Source organism: Panthera uncia (assembly GCF_023721935.1).
Source record: "Panthera uncia isolate 11264 chromosome B3 unlocalized genomic scaffold, Puncia_PCG_1.0 HiC_scaffold_1, whole genome shotgun sequence".
In the NCBI taxonomy this organism is placed as follows: Eukaryota; Metazoa; Chordata; class Mammalia; order Carnivora; family Felidae; genus Panthera; species Panthera uncia.
In genome coordinates, this window is record NW_026057582.1 from 31,366,517 (window position 1) to 31,387,960 (window position 21,444).

General features: G+C 39.7%; 2 protein-coding genes across 4 annotated transcripts in view; one reads left to right on the top strand and one right to left on the bottom strand.

Moving 5' to 3' along the window:
* Window positions 1-4,390, bottom strand: part of SLC39A9 (solute carrier family 39 member 9) — a 53,453-nt gene extending 49,063 nt beyond the window's left edge. The window contains exon 1 of one of the 3 annotated variants that reach the window (XM_049612581.1): window positions 3,370-4,387. In XM_049612581.1, coding sequence (XP_049468538.1) covers window positions 3,370-3,465 — 96 coding nt within the window. In that variant the 5' untranslated portion in view covers window positions 3,466-4,387. Of the gene's footprint in view, window positions 1-3,369 lie in introns of all 3 variants that reach the window. The other 2 variants (XM_049612580.1, XM_049612579.1) reach the window with 2 other exon arrangements.
* A 48-nt stretch (window positions 4,391-4,438) lies between these two features.
* ERH (ERH mRNA splicing and mitosis factor) lies at window positions 4,439-20,643 on the top strand. The gene is made up of 4 exons (XM_049612582.1): window positions 4,439-4,588; window positions 9,027-9,114; window positions 14,185-14,305; window positions 20,140-20,643. The coding sequence occupies exons 1-4, from the start codon at window positions 4,454-4,456 to the stop codon at window positions 20,240-20,242; spliced, it is 447 nt and encodes a 148-aa protein (XP_049468539.1). The 5' UTR covers window positions 4,439-4,453; the 3' UTR covers window positions 20,243-20,643.
* The last annotated feature ends 801 nt before the right edge of the window (window positions 20,644-21,444 follow it).

The window sequence follows — 21,444 nt, forward strand, 5'->3', positions numbered from 1 at the left end:
AGGAGCACTGCCTTAGAGCTCTGGTGCGAACAGCTTGCTCTCTGTTACCAGCTCTGTGGCAAAGAGGAGACGTGCTCAGGTAAGTAACAATCCTCAGATAACCCATCTAACATCTCACTTCGGTCATGGCTGTTAACTTCATTCATCAGTCAGAGCACTTGCTAAGCTGGGTTAATTCCAGGTAACGTTAAGTTGTAGGCTCTTCACCTACTTACGTAGCGTTTTCCTTTAGAGCCAAAGAAAACTGCTCGTTACCAACTGAATCTAACATCGTAAGATAGTACTAACCTAGTGGTTCCAACTCCTTTACCAGACGGGATTTCATTTGTGTAAGGCATGCTCTGGCCTTCTTTACAACTTTAGTTTTTCTCCTTCCCATATGCTGAAGAACAGAGCATCTTCAGCATCAGTTGCTCATAAGTATTTTCAAGAATCAGAGATTTTGGGGCACCTGCTGGCTCAGTGAGTTGAGCATCCAACTTCCGCTCAGGTCATGAGAACGTGACGTGTGGGTTCGAGCCCCACATCGGGCTCTGCGCTGACAGCTCAGAGTCTGGAGCCTGCTTCAGATTCTGTGTCTCCCTCTCTCTCTGCCCCTCCCCCGCTCGTGCTCTGTCTCTCTTTCTCTCTCTCAAAAATAAGTAAACATTAAAAAAAAAAAGGAATCAGAGATTTTCCTTTCCTTCATTTTAGAAATCACTTAGACATAAAGGAAGCAAGAAAGAAGTTAGAAAAGCATCAAGAAAGTTGGTCTGGGGGCAAGGAATGCCGAAGACAGTGATGAGATCACTGTCACATAAAGCCGGATGGTCAGATAGAGCAGGTAGGCACCACTGCTGCAGCAATTTTCAGGTTACTTAATTTTAACTCATTTCTAAACACTAATTTTGCCATAATTAATGGGTTTTTGAACTTTTATTCCTGTCTGAGAAATTCTAAGGGGAAAATACTGTATTGAATAAAAGCAGCAGCTAGATTAAGAACATGAATAAAAAGCATATGTTTCCATATAGATGAAAGTGAACTGTAAAATAAATTAGATTGGTCTTTTTATTTATAATAATGCTAGTCTCTAAAAAAAGCCAGATTTCCTTAAAAAGTAAAGTTGTTCAGGGGCTCCTGGGTGGCTTAGTTTGTTAAGTGTCTGACTCTTGATTTCGGCTCAGGTCATGATCTCACAGTTCGTGGGTTTGAGCCCCCACGTCCGACTCTGCGCTGGCATCACGGAACCAGGTTGGGATTCTCTCTCTCTCTACCTCTCTCTCTGCCCCTCCCCTGCTCATGCTGTCTGTCTCTCTCAAAATAAATAAATTAACTTAAAAAAAATTTTTAAAGGAAAGTTGTTTAGCCAGTATAGAAGCTTAGGAACTATTTTCTAAAGGTAGAAACTGCTTCCCAGCCTCCATGAATGAAGTTTAGTTTTTACACATTTATCATCTCACTAGTTTCATGATACATCAATACATAATAGTATAATCTGTCTAGAAAAAATGCTTAATTTCTAGAAGATAAAAAACATCAGTTGAATTCTAACATGTCTAAGTTATATATAATTTTCATTTTTATTCTACGAGCTCAAAATGGACTGTGCCTGCTGTAATAATAAAAGAATATCATGAATGTGATTTATAGCATTTTAAGGCCTACAGCTGGAAAAGACCACTTGACCATCAATTCAGATAGCCATAAATGACATGTCATACTAATTATCTTTATTAATGGCTTGGTTAATTACACCACTCATGTACACATTTCCTTTCAGTGAAAAAGAAGATAGCAGATCTCATATTGCAAAAACCACTCAAAATGGTTCAAGAAGATACTGAAACTGGAAAAGTTCTCAGCACTTTATACAAATAAAGTTTCATTAATCTCTTATTTGAAGACATTATAATTTTTGATAAATGCTACCTCAGTTACGGTTTTAAATACATACGCCAACTTAAATCTCACAAATATTAGCCCTCATAAGGCCAGTTCAACTCTAATGCAGTTAATAGAAAATATGGTTCAAGGCAGAATAAAGCAGGCTTACAAAGTACTGGACAGCAGGTGGCCCAAATGAGTGAAGCAGGCTTCACAGCCAAAGACCTTAACAATCTACCACTGCTCAGCTCTAGCCAACTACTGCCTTGAGGGAATACAGACAAAAAAAAAAAAAAAAAAAAAAGCAATAACAACCTTAAATACTGTGCTAACCTAACAAATTAAGTCTGTGGGTTAGGTTTGGTCTATCAGTTTGCTCTCTCATGAAGCTCTTTCAGGACTGGCGGTGAAACTGGGCCTATTTTACTGCTGAACCCCCAAATACTCATGAAATCCTGTTCCTTCCAAATGTAATGGGTTTTCTCCCCTAGATGTCTGAGCACTGTGCATGCTGTGAGCTCTTTATGAGGAACTTATCCGCACTTTTAACTGAACAATGCTTCCACCTTTCTTCCCCACTCATTAATGTTTGTGCAAATAAGGACAAATGTACAAATTAACCAAAATGTCAAAACATATTAACAAAAATTTCATTTCTAAGTAAAGATCTGAAACAACTTCAAATATGCATTCCAATGCTCTCTTTCTTTAAAAGGAAATGTGAGTTAAGAACAATCTAGTTTTCTTATCTTCATTCGTTAGCATGAATTCATTTTTGTATTAACAAAAAACTAATTCAAAAAACCAGAAAATTTTGGATTCTAATCCAAAAAAATTACCTCTCCCCCCAAAAAACTATGCTTCATTTCCTCAAAAAGATAAAGTATATTGATTTCAATGCATACAGACAAATAATATTCCCCATTTATGTTCCTTGATAGCAATCTGGAAACTTGATTCCTTGGAACCTCTGGGAATCCAAAGAATGTTATGGTACCTCTTTCCAGGAAAGTGTGCAGAGAGTCCTAAATTTTTGTATGCAATTTCACAAGGTTCAGAGTACCCCAGGATCTTCAGTGGATCCACCCACCCCAAGTTAAGGGCTCTAGTGCCTAAAATGAGGTTTGTTTCTATTATGAAATGTTATGCATCTTTTTTTTTTTTTAATGTTTATTTTTGAGAGAGAGAGAGAGAGTGATAATGAGGAGGGGCAGAGAGGGAGACAGAATCTGAAGCAGGCTCCAGGCTCTGAGCTGTCAGCACAGAGCCCAACGCGGGGCTCCAACCCACCAACAGTGAGACGATGACCTGAGTCGAAGTCAGACGCTTAAGCGACTGAGCCACCCAGGGGCCCCATGAAATGTTATGCATCTTTTAAAAAGATAGTCTTTCCTACGAAGATCTTTAGCTCTGAGCTTAATTGAGGAAACCGCTTCCCTTTACAACTGTCAGTACTTCCTAGCAGCCATCCTGACAACTGACAGAAAATTGAGAATTTCTTACCTCGGAGAAATTAACAGCCAAGGGCACGATTCCAGCCACGTAACATCCCACCAACATAGCCAGAGACAGCAGACTAATGGAGATGAAATCATCCATTCTGTCCTCCTTTATTTACCCACCGCCACCAGACTACAAATTTTCAGAGGCTTCAAAGGGTGCTTAGGTTCTTAAACGCGTGTGGTGATTCCAAGACAAGTGGACTTTCCAGTTTTTTCGTCCTCCTCACCAACAGATGTGTTCACGAAACCCTTCTCTGGAACGCACCTGAAAACAGTCCCTTTTTGCTGATATTAGCACCAGAGAGAACTTTCAGCAATCTCAGGTCCCGATCCCTGTTTTCAGACGCCAGTCACTGGATTCCCTAGCGTTAACAGTTAAAGGTATGCAAAGGGCGATTTCTTCAATCGTCGGAATGGTGGCACAATGGACCCTCTCCCTCCACAACGTCCCAGGTGGCAGCAGGAAAAGGAGGAAAACCCAAGCAAACTTGTTCGTCCTCCCGGCTCCCCTACCTCCTTGGGGCGGTTCTCGCCAGCCTGGGACCAGCCCACCAGTCCCGGCAAACTCTCCTCCGAGTCTAGAATGGGGAAAGAGTCCTGCAGGTCTCTACCGATGGGCTTAGGGGTTCAGCAGCGAAGGTGATACAAAGCTGTCTCTGCCCTATACCCGATACTGCCCATATTACTCCACTCCGCTGGGCCTTGACCCAGAGCCACCGATACTACAGCTGCCATGGCCGCCAAGTGGCACCTCTTCATTACATCCACTTCCGGATTGCTTCACCGCCCCCTCCTTTAGAAGAGTACTTCCGGGTTACAACCGACCTATGGCCCAGGAGTCTTACGCTACCGCCATTTTTGAATAGGGCCATTGAAAGATATCTGGAGTCACAGTCTATATCGGTGATCACTCTAGGCGCCTGTCCAATAACAAGAGTACGGAAGACAGCGTCTTGAAAAGAAATGATTATTTTTCAAGTTCTGCAGCAATTCCCTGCGCACCCCATCGCCCTTATCCAAGATGGCTGTGACAGAGTCAGTATCCACTCTAGCTGCCGGAAATGTGTGCGCCTCTATGGCCCAAAATGCTCTTTCGCGGTGCGTTTCTGACGACTTCCGGCGGCTCCTCTCGCGGGGATTGGCTGTTGGCGGCTTTGCAGCTAAGCTCGTGTGCGGCGGCAGTGTCGGCAGCGGCTGCAGCGAGAGAGTTTGGCGCGATGGTGAGAAAGGCCCCCGCGGCTCCCCGATCCCCCGGCCTCTGGGGCGATCCCAGCCCTGTACATCTTCTCCTCGTCTCATCCAGAGCGAGCGTGCAGCTCCACGGCCCTCCTGGTCGTGGTTCGACCTTTCCCCTTCCCGCCGCGGAGAGGCAGGGCCTGGCACTAGGCCCCGGAGCCCGGGTCCGCCCTGCGTTTGCGCGCCCGCCTGTAGGCTCCGGCGAGGCGTGCGGTGTGGAGGATGCACTTTCTCCCAATTGCTGCTTGATAGAGGCAGGCGTGGACATGCTGCTCTGTCCCACCGGACTCTCTGGCCGAGTGCAGGAACAATGGCCGAGGGATGTATGACAAACCAGTTCCCAAAGCTGACAGATGCAGCGTTCTGCACCCAGCGTGTGGGCCGGGAGGGGTCGTCTTTGCTTTGTAATGTGTTTCTCGGCTATTTCCTTTTGTTTTTCTGTGCTCTGTCTTTAAGTACACATAGAACGTTTTTTCTCTTTTCCAAGATTCCAGATGCCCGATTTGGCGTTTCTCGCAGCCCTCAATCCTGTACTTACTCGTAATTTACTACTCATAATCTCTTGGGACTGAAGGCTGAAAAAGATAGGCTCAGCTGGGGGTCTAATCAGGGTGGTAGTGGAGTAAGTGGGTATTTTGATTGTGTTTTATATTTTATTCCACCAAAAAGGAGATGCTCCTAGGGATTATGAGGAATCATGGTTACTTCCACACTTCAGCTTTCGTTTTCTGATTGCTGCAGTTACTGTTAACAAGTTATGGAGCTGTGGTTAACAGCTTTTTAAGGTTGTACTTTTTTAAATTGAGATGTTTTAGTGTTTGATTCCACATAGTTTCCCAGAGAGGACTAGGAATTAGAAGACCGGGTTTCCAGTTCTTGTTTTGTCATACTATCAATGTGACCTTAGATCTTTTACTCTGAGTTTTCATTCTCTGCTTTTTAAGTCACTACTTGGTATTGTGTTCAAATACTTAGATTAAAATCCGAGAAAGTAACAGCAGTTAATATCAACAACCCATTCTCTGTTGGGCAGATATCAGTGATAATTCCTTATCAGTCCAAGTAGCATTAAAAATTAGAATTTGTATATGAATCAAACAATTATTGGTTCAACAATCTTAAATACTTTTGCTTTATCAAGGATACAAGTTTCAGCTTTGGATTTTTTGGGGGGTTCGTTTGGGAGGAGCATTTGAAGCTAATGAGCAAGTCGTACATAATATTTCTGTAGCAGGAGAATGATTCTTAAGAGTTCATGTGTGTGAGACTTTTAAAAAGTTAGTAAGGCCGGGGGCGCCTGGGTGACTCAGTCCGTTAAGCATCCAATTTTGGCTCAGGTCATGATCTCACAGTTCATTAGTTCGAGACCCCACATTGGGCTCTCTGCTGTCAGCATAAATCCTGTTTTGGACCCTCTGTCCCCCCTTTCTCTCTGCCCTTCCCCTGCACACATTCTCTCTTTAAAATGAATAAACATTTAAAAAGTTAATAAGGCCAGATTATTCATTAAAGTGATTCACCTGTGCTTGGTAATTAGAATAAGGATTTTATTAAGGTAATTCTGCATAATTTTTACTGATTTAGGTTTTATAATCTTATTTTTCTATTGTGGCAAGTTTGAATATATATATGTATATATATTTGTTTTTATGTGCTTATATTTTGCATATATATTTATCTTTGTTTTTTAATAACACAAAAGGGCTTCGAAAATAGCTCCAGTAAAAAGAATGTGACTAAAACTGATTTGGGAAGTTTTATGATCTTGAACTGTTGACAGGAAGGCACTACCGCTTAAAAATAATACCCATTTTGCCTGTTTTATTAAGAGGGCATGAGCAGGGGAGAGGGGCAGAGGGAGAGAGAGAGAATCTTAAGCAGGCCCCACGCTCAACGCAGAGCCATACAGGGGCCTCAATCCCACAACCCTGGGATCATGACCTGAGCTAAAATCAGGAGTTGGACACTCAACCAACTAAGCCACTCAGGGGCCCCAAATAATACCTGTTTTAACTATAGCTTTGTAAATGTAGTTTTTTGTTCTTAGTAGTTTTTAATCCTTGTCTTTGGGTAGTAAGTATTGAAAATAGTGAGATTTGTCAGAGGTTCATTTTAAGATGTAAGAAGTAACATACTGAGTAACCATTTCCATATTTTTATTCTCTTAAGTAAATTAGTCACTTAATTTGCATTAGAGTAAGAACAAAATTAATGTAGTAGCCATTAGTATGGCTAATGTACCGAGCAGGTGCTACTGCAGGAATGCTAATGTGGTTTCTATAAAATTATTTTCTTCTCAACATGTGGCCCATTGAAACTACTTTTTTTGAGTAGGTGGCTTACAAAAACTTCTATGTAACAAATAATCTAATAAACTGCTTTCTCTGGTTTATAATCCCTATTTAACAAAGGCCTTGACTGTTATGGTCATTATAGGTGAGAATTACCCTTCATTTCTTGTCACCAAGTTCTATTTTTATCTCAAATCCTCAAACTTTTCATAAGAATGAGTTCTTGATGGAGAGGGAGGATTATGAGCAATTCCTTTGCCATTTTTTTTTTTTAAGTTATTTCTTTTAAGAGAGAGAACCAGCAAGGGAGGGGCAGAGAAGAGAGAGGGGTACAGAGGATCCAAAGCAGGCTTTGCGCTATCAGCACAGAGCCGGTTGTGGGGCTTAAACTCAGGAATCGTGAGATCATGACCTGAGTTGAAGTCGGATGCTTAACCGACTGAGCCACCCAGGCACCCCCCTTTGCTTTTTTTATTTTTAATGATGTTTTTCTTTTCCTTTTTTTCAAATGTTTATTTATTTATTTTGAGAGAGCTCACGTGTATGCAAGTGCAAGGGGAGGGGCAGAGAGAATCCCCAGCAGGCTCTGCACTGTCAGCCCTAAGCTCCACTCGACTTGGGACTTGATCTCACCAACTATGAGATCTTGACCCAAGCCAAAATCAGAAGTCCAGTGTTAACTGACTGAGCCACCCAGGCACCCCCCTCCTTTGCGCTGTATGTAGTGTTCAGAGTACTGGTTTTGGGGTTTTTGGGTTTGTTTTGTTTTGTTTTCTTTTGTTTTTTTGGTTTTTTTTGGGGGGGGGGGTGCCTATCTGGAAACTCTAGGCCTTGTCTATTTTGGTGTTGATTGTTAAAAATTATCATTTCAAAACATTTTGGGGGGGCCTGTCATAAAGGATTTTTGCGACCCAAAAATAATAGTACAGCAGAGGAGAAGGTTGTCATAGTTTTGCCCAGGAGGAGACGGGGGGTTCCAGTACTACTGGTATTTAGTGGGAATAGGCCAGGAATGCTGCTGAACATCCTGTGGTACACAGGACTACTTCCACAAGAAGGACCCTTCCAGCCCAAGTTGTAATAGCACAGAAACTGAAATAGACCCACTAACGAAAACCTGTCCCCTCAGTGAGCATGCGGTGGAAGATGTTAAGTCTATTTGCTATTCTTCAGGCATATTCACATTTGTCACAGTGTGATCATCTATTTTGTGTGATCCTAGTGGTTAAAAATACAGGATTTTGAGATAGCATAGGCTTTTAAGGTGAGTCACCTACTGGGTGAATAGTTCAGTGGTTTCTCTAGGGTAACGTTAACTATATATATTAATTTTGTGTTGCCAGTTTATCTTCTGCCTTCACGTTGGAGTCTAAGCCACGGATAAGATGTAACTCCACTGTTGTGCTGAGATTGGAAAAAGAACGTAGATCGATACAGTGCTTGCAATCACTAATAGTGTTTCACTTTTTCTCTCCTTTTATCAGCCCACATCTGATATTTTATTAAGGAACTTAATAGGGCTAAAGATAGAAAGTGACCAGTGGAGATAGAAAACCTAAGTGATCTAGTTGGGAAGAAAGATAGGAAAGAGAAAACAGTACAGGGTAGCTTATGCTGAATGCTTACAGGCAGTAAGTACAACAGGAGTTCAAGAAAGCAGCCATTAAGGACTGAGAGACTGAAGAGACCTTACAGAGAAGCCGTCCATCTTCTTTTTTTTTTTTTTTTTTTTTAATGTTTATTTCTGAGACAGAGACATAGCATGAGTGGGGGAGGGGCAGAGAGAGAGGGAGACACAGAATCAGAAGCAGGCTTCAGGCTCTGAGCTGTCAGCACAGAGCCCGACGCGGGGCTTGAAACTCACAACCCCTGAGATCATGACCTGAGCCGAGGTCGGTCGCTCCACCTACTGAGCCACCCAGGCGCCCCAAAGCTGTCCATCTTCTGATGCTGCACTTGTATAAAGGCAGAAATGTAGGAAGAGCACCCTAATTAATAGTGGGTTTCTTTAAAAATTTTATTAATAGTGTTTTAATAACCATTTGTGTCATGACTGAGGGTTTTATATCATACTATGAATTTCTCAAATATGAGTTAGAAACTTACATTGATATCACTTTTTCCCCTGTAGTCTCACACCATTTTGCTGGTACAGCCTACCAAGAGGCCAGAAGGCAGAACTTACGCTGACTATGAATCTGTGAATGAGTGCATGGAAGGTGAGTTTAAACACTAGTCAAGAGTTTGCTTGTTTTTTCCTGACATTCACTGTAGACTGTGTCTCATTTAGGAACTGGGCTTATTTTTCCTCCACATTTCTTGAGTTACTAATTTGAACGGGGAAGGAAGATATTAAGGACCATATTTGTTGAAAGTTGAAACACTGATTATACGTATTGTCTTTCTGCTGCAAATATTATTTTACCTTTTTTTTTATCCAGCTCATCATTACAATGAATGACTTTCTGAAGCCTCCCATTTTTATGTTGATGTTCTTTGTTATGTTAGGTAAATATCTTACAGGTATTCTTTAAGTATTCTGGTTAAACTCCAGCACTATAGCGGTAAGGCAGGCTCTAGGGATGCCTTCAGGACCTATTAGTCCGCTCATTGAACAGATAAACATTAAAAGCTGTTGAGGTTTGGTTACAGTCCATCAGTGTGTTAGAAAATAAAAATTATCTCAGAGAATAAAGGCAAATGGAACCAAATAAGTATAATTTATTGTGCATTTGATAAATTGGCACCACCCTGAAGGGAATAGTGAGTGTGTCTTTACTCCATAAACCGTTAGGTGAGAGCCCATAGATCGGATCGTCACAAATTGGATTCATCCTTACATTTAATCAGTACATCAAGTAAGCCAGGTGTGGACATTCCGAGCCCTTTTGCAAATTGTCCATTCTTCACTTCTTCCTGTAAAAATTTTATAGTCACTGTTTTTGCTGCTGGGCATGTCCCCGAATTTGTTGATTATCCAGAGCTAACTGGATTAGACTTAAAATCTGTCCATTTAAAGCCAACAGTGGGTAGATCTGGGGGGGGGAAGCTACTGGTAATAATTAGAGACAGCTTCTAGATAGTTGGCACAGGCCTTCCTGATTGCAGATTCTCTTAATTTTAAAAGAAGAGGAGGCTCTTGTTCTTCCCCCTCTTTAGGACCCTTCCTCTTCTGACCATGGTAAACTTTGTGCACATGCTGCCTTAGCACATTATTGCTTTACCTTATATTATCATGTTTGGTCTTTGATTCTGCGGTACTCTGCCAATCTTTGCTGATATTAGTGAAGCCTATTTATTTAATTTAATACATTTTATTAATTTTTTTAATTTAAATTTTTTAATGTATTTTTTAATGTTTATTTTTGAGAGAGACAGAGACAGAGTGCAAGCAGGGGAAGGGCAGAGAGAGAGGGAGACACAGAATCTGAAGCAGGCTCCAGGTTCCGAGCTGTCAGCACAGAGCCCAACACGGGGCTAGAACTCATGAACCAGAAGATTATAACCTGAGCTGAGGTCGGACACTTAACCAACTGAGCCACTCAGTCACCCCAATACACTTTATTTTTAGGAGCACTTTAAGGTTTACAGAAAAATTCAGTGGAAAATACAGAGTTCCTATGTACTCCTATAGGAGTTCCATATACTCCTGTGTCCCTATGTACCCCTCACCTCCACAGTTTCCCCCATTAATAACACCTTGCATTTGGAGTTGTATGTTTGGTAAGGTTGGTGAACCCGTTATTGATACACTGGTACATTATTGTTACTAACTAAAGTCGGCTATGAACTAAAGTCCATTATTAAAATTATTAACTGAAGCTTATATTAGGTTTGTTCTTGATGTTGTACAGTTCTGTGGCTTTTACTAAATGCATAGCATCATGTACCCATCGTTACAATATCCTACAGAATCATTTTCGCTTAACCCCAAAACCCCTGTGCTCCACCTGTTCATCCCTCCCCACTTCACCCTTTGCACTCTGGCAGCTGTTGGTCTTCCTGCTGCATCCATAGTTTTGTCTTTTCCAGAATGTCATAGAGTTGGAATCATTACCGTACGTAGCCCTTTCAGACTGGTTTGTTTCACTTAGTATGCATTTAAGGTTCTTCCATTTCTTTTTAAATTAATAGATTTAATTTTTTTTAAGAGTAGTTGTAGGTTTACAGGCAAACGGACTTGAAAGTACAGGAATTCTAGCACACCCCTTCTTCCCTTACCCCCTCCTCCCTGTTTCCTCTGTTACTTACATATCCTGTATTAATGTGATACGTTTGTTAAAATTGTAGAACCAATGCTGATACATTATTATTATTATTATTATTATTGAATAAAGGCCATATTTTCCATTCGTGTTGAGTCTTTGCTTTGGACATTTTTTGGGGTTTTGGCTTACGTACAATGACATGTATCTACCATTTACTGTCCTAAAAATCTCTGGTGCTTTATCTTTTTCTCCCCCCAAAACCTCTGGCAACCACTCATCTTTTTAATGTTTCTGTAGTTTCACCTTTTCCAAGATGTCATCTAGTTGGAATTAAACAGTATATAGCTTTTTCAGACTGGCTCTTTCAAAAAAAACAATGTGCTTTTAAGGTTCTTCCATGTCTTTTCATGGCCTGATAGCTCAGTTCTTTTTATTGCTGAATAATCCATTGTTTGGATATACCACAGTTTGGTTATCCATTTGGCTAGGGAAGGGCATCAAATTGCTTCCAGGTATTGGCAGTTATGATAAAGCTGCTGCAAACACTCGTGCAGGTTTCTGTGTGGACTCGAGTTTTCAAGCCCTTTGGGTAAACAGTGAGGAATGTGATTATTGGATCATATGGTAAGACTGTTTTGCTTTGTGAGAAGCTGACAAACGGTCTTCAGATGTGGCTTTACCATTTCACATTCTCACCAGCGATGAATGAGGATTCCTGTTCCACGTCCTTCACAGCATTTGGTGTTGTCAGTGTTTTGGATTTTTGTCATTCTCATAGGTATATACCAACACGTCTTGTTTTAATTTGTAGTTTTCTAATGACATGATGTTGAGTATCTTGATAATGCTTATTTGCCATTTGTATATCTTCCTTGGTAAGGTATCTGTTCAGATCTCTTGCCCACGTTTTAATTGAGGTGTTTGGGTGTGTTTTTTGTTTCGTTGTTGAGTTTTAGTATTGACTTCTTTGCGTATTTTTTGGATGACGGTATTTTATCAGATCTGTGTTTTGCAAAGATTTTCTCCCTGTCTGTGGCTTGTCTTTTCACTTTCTTGATAGTGCCCTTTGAAGCACAAAAGATTTAAATTTTGATAAACTCTAATTTATATATGTTTTTCTTCTGTTGTTCTTGGTCTTGTCATATCTGAGAACTGATCGCTTTATTCAAAGTCATGAAGATTTGTGCCTATAATTTCTTCCAAGTGTGTTATAGTTTGGGCTCTTACATTTAGGTCTCTGGGCCATTTTGAATATTTGTATAGGGTGTGAAGTCTAAGCCCCACTTTATTCTTTTGCATGTGACTATCCAGTTGTGCTAGCACCATTTGTTGAAAAGACTATTCTTTCTTCATCAAGTTGTCTTTGTGGACCCTCTTTTCTATTCCATTGATCTGTATGCCTATACATAAGCAATACCACACTGTCTTTGTTACTATAGTTTCATAGTGAGTTTTGGAATTGGTAAGTGTGAGTCTTCCAACTTTGTTATTTTGCAAGATTCTTTGGGTTATTCTGGGTCTCTTGCATTTCTGTATCAAACGTTAGGATCAGCTTGCCAATTTCTGCAACAATAGGTTGGATTTTGATAGGGATTGCACTGAATTTATAGATTATTGTGGGAAGCATTACCATCTTAATGTTAAGTCTCCTGATCCATGAACACGAGATCTTCCATTTATTTAAGTCTTTATTTTCAGTGACATTGTAGTTTTCAGTGTATGTCGTATGCTTTTTTAATTACATTTATTCCTAAGAATTTTACTTTTTGATGCTGTTTTCGTAAGTTCGTGGAGCTGTTTTCTTAATTTCATTTTCAGCTCATTTATTGTTAGGGTATAGAAATACAGTTGAATTTTATATATTAATCTTCTATCCTGCAATTTTGCTGCACTCATTTATTATTAGTTCTAATGGTTTTGTGTGTGTGTGGTTTCCTTAGGATATTCTGTATATAAGATCATGTCATCTGTGAAGAGACATAGTTGCACTTTTTTTTTTTTCCAGTCTGAGTTCCTGCTATTTCTGTTTCTTGTCAGATCACTTTGGCTAGAATCTCCAATACGATGTTGAATACAAATGACAAGAGTAGGTACTCTAGTGTTCCTAATCTGAGTGGGAAAGCATCCAGTCTTTCACCATTAAGTATGATGGTGGAAGTGGGTCAGTGCCTTTTTAAGATAAATGGTGAATTTCTTTCCCTGGTTATTTCCTTTGCACTTTTCATCTTTCTGTTCAGTAACTCATGAGTGATATTCTTTGATCACAGTGTGTGTACCAGAACCAATCAAAAGCCCTAATTCGGATATAATTTAGCTTTTTAATAGATACCGTATATGCACTTTAAAATACATATAGAAAGGGGCGCCCAGGTGTCTCGTTGGTTAGTGTCTGACTTCGGCTCAGGTCATGATCTCGCGGTCTGTGGGTTCGAGCCCCGCATCGGGCTCTGTGCTGACAGTTCGGAGCCTATAGCCTACTTCCGATTCTGTGTCTCCCTCTCTCTCTGTCCCTCCCTGGTCTCTCTCTCTCTCTCTAAAATAAATAGACATTAAAAAAATTTTTTTCTTTAATTTTTTTTTTAATGTTTATTTATTTTTGAGACAGAGCATGAATGGGGGAGGGTCAAACTCACTGACCGTGAGATCATGACCTGAGCCGAAGTCGGACGCTTAACCGACTGAGCCACCCAGGCGCCCAAGAAAAATTTTTTTTAAAGGTGCTCTTACAATAATCTCTTCCTTGGTGCCAGTTTTGTTTTTGTTCTTGCATTGTATCAAAATTGGAAAGCAGACCCACAGTGTCATCACTTGTTTGAACTTTTCTGTGACAGGTCTTTAAAGTTCTTTTAGATCTAGTGGCTTGAAGTAATCATTTTATTGTTAAGGCATAATATACTTAACATTCTGGCAAATGTATGAAATTTAAAGAAATCCACTAGTGACAAAAATTAAAAGTGGTCAACTTACTGTCCTTTTCCCAGCCCAACTTTGTAAAAATAAAATATTACGGTATTGCTATATATTTGCCACTCATGCCTAAAGTTTATACAACTGTAAGATCTTGGTTTTCCTCTCTCTTAGGCGTTTGTAAAATGTATGAAGAACATCTGAAGAGAATGAATCCCAACAGCCCCTCTATCACATATGATATCAGTCAGTTGTTTGATTTTATCGATGATCTGGCAGACCTCAGCTGTCTTGTGTAAGTATCGGCCACCATATCTCTTAAGTTGTATCTTTCTGTTGTTTATCCATTTGTTTGATTTTGGTATTGGGAGCTCACTGTGTGCCTGACATTGATCTTTGCATTTTGACTACTGTGTAGTAATATTTCATCTACGTATGGCTTGTAAGTTAAGTTGGTAACATAGAGCTAATGGCACAGGAAAAGTTAATAGTTTTGCTAATTGGTGGCCATCAATATGCAGAGAGAATGCTGAAGAAGAAGTTCAAAGTCCTTCAAAGTGCTTCTTTGTTTCTTGAACCAAATAGTCTTTTTTTAGTTAGTTTGTTTGTTTTTTCCCTTAAAGTCTTTGTCCTAAAGCAGTTGGCTTTGGCTAAGATGATGCTGTTTTCATGACAAAGGAAAATGAGAGTACCTTATAATAAGATCATCTTCAGTCATCAGGTGCTTGAATATTTATTACATGCCAGATACTGTGCTAGAAGTAAATACGCTCTTGAAAAATATATAGGTCTTATTCACAGGGACTTCCTGGGATTCCTGGATTACCACTGGGGCCAGGCCAGGACTTGCTGTCTCACCAAAGATTCCTGTGGAAAATTCGCATTTCCTTGGAACATTTGAGTTTTATTTTGCTTCCTGAAAACAGTCCAGTGATTCAGGTCTGGTCTTTAGTGAAATGTATTAATAAGAAAGTTTTATTGTAACTATTTCAATATAAAAAGCTCATATAAGAGGCCAACAGGGCTGTAGGTATTCTTCTGTGTTGGCTTGTATTATCTATAGTTAATTTGCTTATAGTAGGACATACAGAAAAAGCAACACATAATCATTTAACAAACGTTGGTTGAGTGCTGACTGTATACCGTGCTTGTTCTAGGCATTGGGAATTGAGCAGTAAATAGAGATGGAAAGGATGCCTGTGAAGCTACAGAGGCATGAGGGGGAGAGCACAGGACATGAAATTGCAGGGGCAGGAGGGTGGTGATGTCCTAGGAGCCAACTTGAAAGTATTTCATATTACTAATAGGCCAAATTTATGAGGACTGAGAATTGACCCCTGGTTCAGCAGTGGGAGTCTTTGATGACTTCCAAAGCAGTTCTGGAAGAGAGACAGGAGTGAAATCTTCACAGGTTTCAGGGAGTTGAAGGTAATGGGAAGCATAAAAGGCAGCCAACACAAATAACTTTTTTGAAGAATTTAGCTTGATAGGAAAGCAGAGAAATGGGATTATAGCTGGAAGAAGAAGTTTTTTTTTTTTAATTTTGTTTTTTTAAAGGGGGGAGAAATAATGGTAAGTTTGCAGGCTGTTGGGATGATCTAGTAGAGGGGGAGAAATTGATGGCTTTAGATAGGATATCAGACATTTCATTAAATAGAGTAGGGAGGGCAGGCAGATGTGGAGAGCTTGGGGAAATTACTATGGTTGTTTTAGTTATCTCAGGAAAACAGGAAGGAATCATTTGAAATTAAGGATGAGGGGGAAGATGTTGGAGGTTTGTGAAAAGAGGTGCAAAATAATCTAGGAGGGTGAAGGGATTAGGGCAAGTTGTGATTTCTGAGGTACCTGATAATGAATTTAAGATGGAATTATTAGTCATTATGGTGTTGGGTTTTTTCCTAGTCAATCTTAGCCTGGGTGGATTACAGGTGAGGCTCTACAGGTAGAGAATCAGCAAAGATTTTGCTATAAGTTTAGGGTGTATGTAAGGAAGTATCATGCAAGAGACTGAATGACTGTGAAACATAAGTGGGGGTTGGGGTGGGGTGGAGACAGAGGTAGGATCTGTTATAGGTCCCAGTGGGGTCACGGAGTTGTTGAAGTTGGGGTATTGGGAAGTAGTGCAAGAATGAGATGCTTGAATTTGGGAGACTGAAGGTGCTGGAAAGCTATCTGGCCAAGGGAGGGTGGGAGATGAGCTCCGGGAAGAGAGGAGTTCAAGGAACTGAGAGACCCCGATGTTGGCAGAATCATCTACTGGATGAAATCACCAATAATGTATACATTTACTTTGTAGACTTTGAGAGCAGGGAGGTTTGTTTTTGTTCACTGCTGTAGCCCCAGTGCCTTGAATAGTATTTGGCACATAGTTGGTACTGAGTAAATATCGGTTGTACAAATGCACGTCACCCTTATAATATGATTTGAGGTGTAGCTTTTTTAAATTATTGGTAATCTTCCTTTTTTCCCATTTACATTTACAGAGCTTCCCATTTACAGAGCTATCTTTGGAATTGATAGGATGGTCTCAATAAAAGTGAAAGAATCTAATGTGACTTCTCTCATGCTGAAGTTGTCTTACGTTTTGAGAAATCGTAAGGTTTTTATCTGATGAAAATATGGTGTTTTTAATACAGTTTTGTTCTAGGTGTGTTTGTTTTGGGACATTTTCACACTTGAGCTTGAACACTAGATGTTTCAGTTGGAACTTAAAGATTTTAATAGAGTTCACATGCGTGCCCTCACCTTGTTCTTCAAATGAACTACTGATTTTATTTTAAAAATGAATAGCTGTCTTATTTTATAACAACTACTTGTTGAGACATCAGGTACCTAATGCTGATGCTTTGGGATGTGGCACACATTCTCAGCAGATGGGGAGTTACTTAAAGCCAAGGATAATGTTTTACTCCCCTCAGGAGATTGTGGGTTAAGAGCTAGCTGGAGTTTTAGAACTAGACACAGCTGAGTTTGAACCCTGCCTCTGTCATTAGCTAGCCAACCCCCCCCCCCCCGCCCCCGCCGCACCTCACCCAGGCAGATGAGCTTAATATTGCTAATCCTCAGTTTGCTTGTTTGTAAAATTTAGAGAAATCTACCCACAGGACTACTTGAGGGGATCTAATACTTGCTTAGCACGGTGGTATTGAGTATATAGCAGAAACTCCATTTTTAACTAGCTTGACCAAGTCAGAGCAGGGTTTTATTTTATGTTTCAATGAGTAGATGAATTCTTTAAAATTAGCTAAGAGTAAAATGATATGAGCTTCAAATTCCACATGGGAGTTAAACTATACTGTTAACTTAAAGAGGTGTTATGTTGGGTTTTTTGACTGTAAACTGTAGCTATTTAGGATTCAATCTCTAATGAAACTTTTTTGGTCTCTGAAAACTTACAAAAAAAATTTTGTTTAATGTGTATTTATTTTTGAGAGACAAAGAGAGTGTGAGCAGGGGAGGGGCAGAGAGAGGGAGATAGAGAATCTGAAGCAGGCTCCAGGCTCCAGCCTGTCACCACAGAGCCCGACTTGGGCTCTTGAGCTCATGACCTGAGCGGAAGTCGCATGCTTAACAGACTGAACCACCCAGGCGCCCCTCTGAAAACTCTCAGAGTCAACTTTAGGTTTCAAAACCATTTTGCCCATATGACTTTGTTATTTGAATATTCAGGAGAAATAAGGTGTTTTTCCAAAGAGGTCACCTATTGCCATGGTGCTTCCAATGGTAGCACATCCTGCTCCTTTCCTTAATCAGGGTTGTGACTTGGGCTGTTACTCCTCAGACCAGGAATTGAGTCCATTTTTGTAAATTGTCATGAGCTTATTGCTTCTATCAAATTTACATGGCAGCGACATAGGACTTTTTCTGATTTTTCTTGTTTAAACCATATAGGAGGAAATGAGCAATAAATAAGTTGATACTTTGTGACATAATTAAACCCTGGACAAACTGACTGCATTAATAGTAAAATTTAGGCCTGGAGGCTTGGTACTTCATATATTTGAAATCAGAATACAAATTTCTTCACAGTAGGAGAGTGGTTAGGATTTTTTAAATAAGCTTTTTAAGTTTAAAATAATGGCCTTTTCAATATGCAGGCTCTCCTTGTTTGCCTAAAGACAAAGGGACGTCTTTTCATCCTCAGTTGTTGGAATGCAGACGTACTACTCCTAATTAAGGAGACAACCTGGTATCAGTGAGGACGCTGGCTAATTTCACTGCTCAGACCCACAGCTTCTGTTCTTGGATAAACCTGCATTCATAGAACATAACACAGAAGATTCATCTGTACCAAGAGCTAGGGATTTTGTTAATGAATTTAACAGCTAATTGTCTGATTTCAAGTGCCAGTAAACAGCTGTCAACTCACAACTTGCCACAAAAAAAGGCATTATTATTTCTTCAGTTGAAAAATGGCGTGCAAGTTGATGGATTCCTAAATGTTCACAAACCAAAGTCATCTTGCTGGGGGAGATGGTTTAAATAAGTCCCACCTGGGTATAGTTCTGAAAAATTCGATTCCTTTTTTAGTTCTTTCCCAGTGTTGATGTAAATATTGTAGTCTGTTGTACCATACCCGAATTAGGCTAGATTAACCCTTATTTAATTAGGAAGCATGAATAAAGAATAATCAAAGAAAATTGTTTAATTTTTTTTGAATATTTCTCGTAACAAAAGGACATTAATAAAAATGAAAAATGTCCTTTTTTTTTTTTAACATTTTATTAAGGTAGAAGGTTTATACATTTTTAATAAACCAGATTCTGACCTTACTATCCAGGGGAAGAATATACTGGTATAAAACATTCTGACTTTGGAGTTTGTCTCTCTTGCTAAAAGTTGGAGCATAGGTTTCTAACTTAGTGTTTTCATAGTGAGGAGGACTCCTGTCCAAGAGTGTTTTAAGCTTCTACTACTTGCCCAAGTCACTTAACTAATAAGTTGCTTGTTCTTTGCTTTTTCCTTATTAAAAAAAGGGGGGAGGTGATAGTATCTACTCAGGGGTTGTAATTAAGATTGAGTGAGTTGATTCAAATAAGTACTTAAAGTAATACCCAGCAATTGGTAACTTCTTAATCGTTATTATCACTTGTATTTGTATATAATTTTTTGCTGAGAAGTTAAAAAATGAAACTTCTGGCTCAAATAAAACAATAATTGGTAAATTAGATAGTTTGTTTTTCTAAAGTATCCCTAAGGTTTGTTTTGTTGTTGTTGTTGGGTTTTTGTTGTTTTTTAGGCAAACTCCATCTTTGCCTCTCTGGAATCCCTTATAGTGTTTCTACCAGGTGACGCACATGGCTTTGAAATGCTGAAGTGCTTTGTTTTTGTCCAATCTGTGGTTCCTTATTGTCTGCTTTTTTTATGCCCAGGCCTTAGTTTTTTAGCCCCAAAAATGATTGTACTGCTTACCCAGCTAGATTTCAGTGGTAGGTCACCTGGAATGTTTGTACTATTGGAGTCTTCTAAGGATACACCTCTAGTGATTGTCTATTAAGCGATACCTTGGCCTCAGAAACCCTGGCGTCCCACTGGAGTTTCTTCGCTAATGCCGATCCTTGCACTCCTGGCTGATAAGAAGCTCATTCACCTTCTAATAATTCTCCACCAGCCTCTAGTGTGATTTATTTTAAGAAGCAAATCCTGAAATATAGGTTAAAAGATTTTCCTCTCTTAATCCTTTACAAAGATTTTCAAAGTTTTTTTAGTTAATTGTAACGTATATACCAAATCTCAAGTTTGTACCAGTGTTTGGTTTTTGTCTTATTTAATCACTAAAGAAACAATAAACCTTGTAACTCTATAGGAGAAAGAACACAGTTTCTGGTCATACTGTGTCAAGAAGTAGATGTGTAACACAGCAAGCATTTAACTTAAGATTTCTAGACCTTGGTTTCTTTTTTCTGCTAGAAGATTGCACTAGGTGGTCTAACGTTCCTATCGCTTAAAATTCAGCATAATGTAAGCAGCTCTTTTATGTTTTCATTAAGTTCATGTATAAACATATACATGAGCTTAAACATATACATGGCACACCTGTGCCATCATTGGGCAATTATAATTTGGGGTTTTAAAAACACGACGATAATTGACCATTGTAACTTTGCTTATTACTTTTCTGTTCCTCAGTTACCGAGCTGATACCCAGACATACCAGCCATATAACAAAGACTGGATTAAAGAGAAGATCTATGTGCTCCTTCGTCGGCAGGCCCAGCAGGCCGGGAAATAGTTGAATTGGAAGCAGTAGGGGGATAGGGGTGGGCTTGGAACACAGGTGTGTACAGCGTGCTGTAGTGGAAGTTTTGTATTATAGGAACCCTGTTTCCATTTTGGTATACTCTAGCCAGGATTGAATGTATTAGATGAAATGTGAGGATCTTGTTCAATCTGAAACCCCCATTGCCCCCTTTCCCCCCCTTTTTTTTTTACTTAAACATTTTTATGATAATTTAGATGGAAATTGTTTGTCAGTTAATGTTGGTTCCAATCCTTCAAAGTGTTCATATCTTCTTTATAACATTCACTATACTAACCCTTCTTCAGGTTGGGGTGGGGGGGGTGGTGACAGTTTAGTTAAATGTCCTACAGATAAAGTCTTAGTGAAAAATGAATAAATGTTCTTTAGCTATATTTTCCCCTTGAGTGATTGTTTTTTTGGGGGGGGGGGGGGGGTGTGGTGGAGGGTCTCTGAACAATTGCATTTTCTTGCAAAGCATTATCGGTCTCAGAGCCGGTAGGCTGCCACGCAGAGAATTTGAAGAAAGCTTATGTGTGTGTTGAATACATTTCACTGTGGTTTATATGAAGCTAACAAGCTTTTACCTAATTTTTCCATTCTTGTAAGTTGAACCTCAATTGCAACTCCAAGGTTTGTACTTGACATTGCTGCAAACATGATGAAAGATTTCCTGGTGACATAGCTTGTCTGCAGCAGCTGCCAGGTTAATTCCTTAGTTTTGGTCACGTACTCTCTGGGAGGATCTTGGAGAGACCACAGTAAAGGACAAGATAATTTTGTTTTTAATGAACTATGATCACATTGTGACTCAAACGTACGCTGTTCTGTACCTCCAGTCATCAAGTCCGTGTACATTCCCCGATTCTGCTGTCTTCATACTTCACCGATAGCCAATATCTTGACACATTCTAAGATTGGCAGTCTTTTGGGAGGCTTTGTGACTGGCCTTCCCCATGTCCCCACTCCTACTTCTACATTAGAGCCTTAAATATTTTTCTTACTTTATGCAGAACCAGATTCTGAATTAGTAGTTATATGTGCTCACTTTTTCTGTAGAATAATGATTCTATTAGTGAAGTATCATCACTGTATCAAGGGATTATTAAAATTAGGGTGCCTTACCAACTTATGTATAGCTATGGTTAATGTTTTACTGTGAATCAGCCAGATATTAAAATGAAAATGTTCTCACT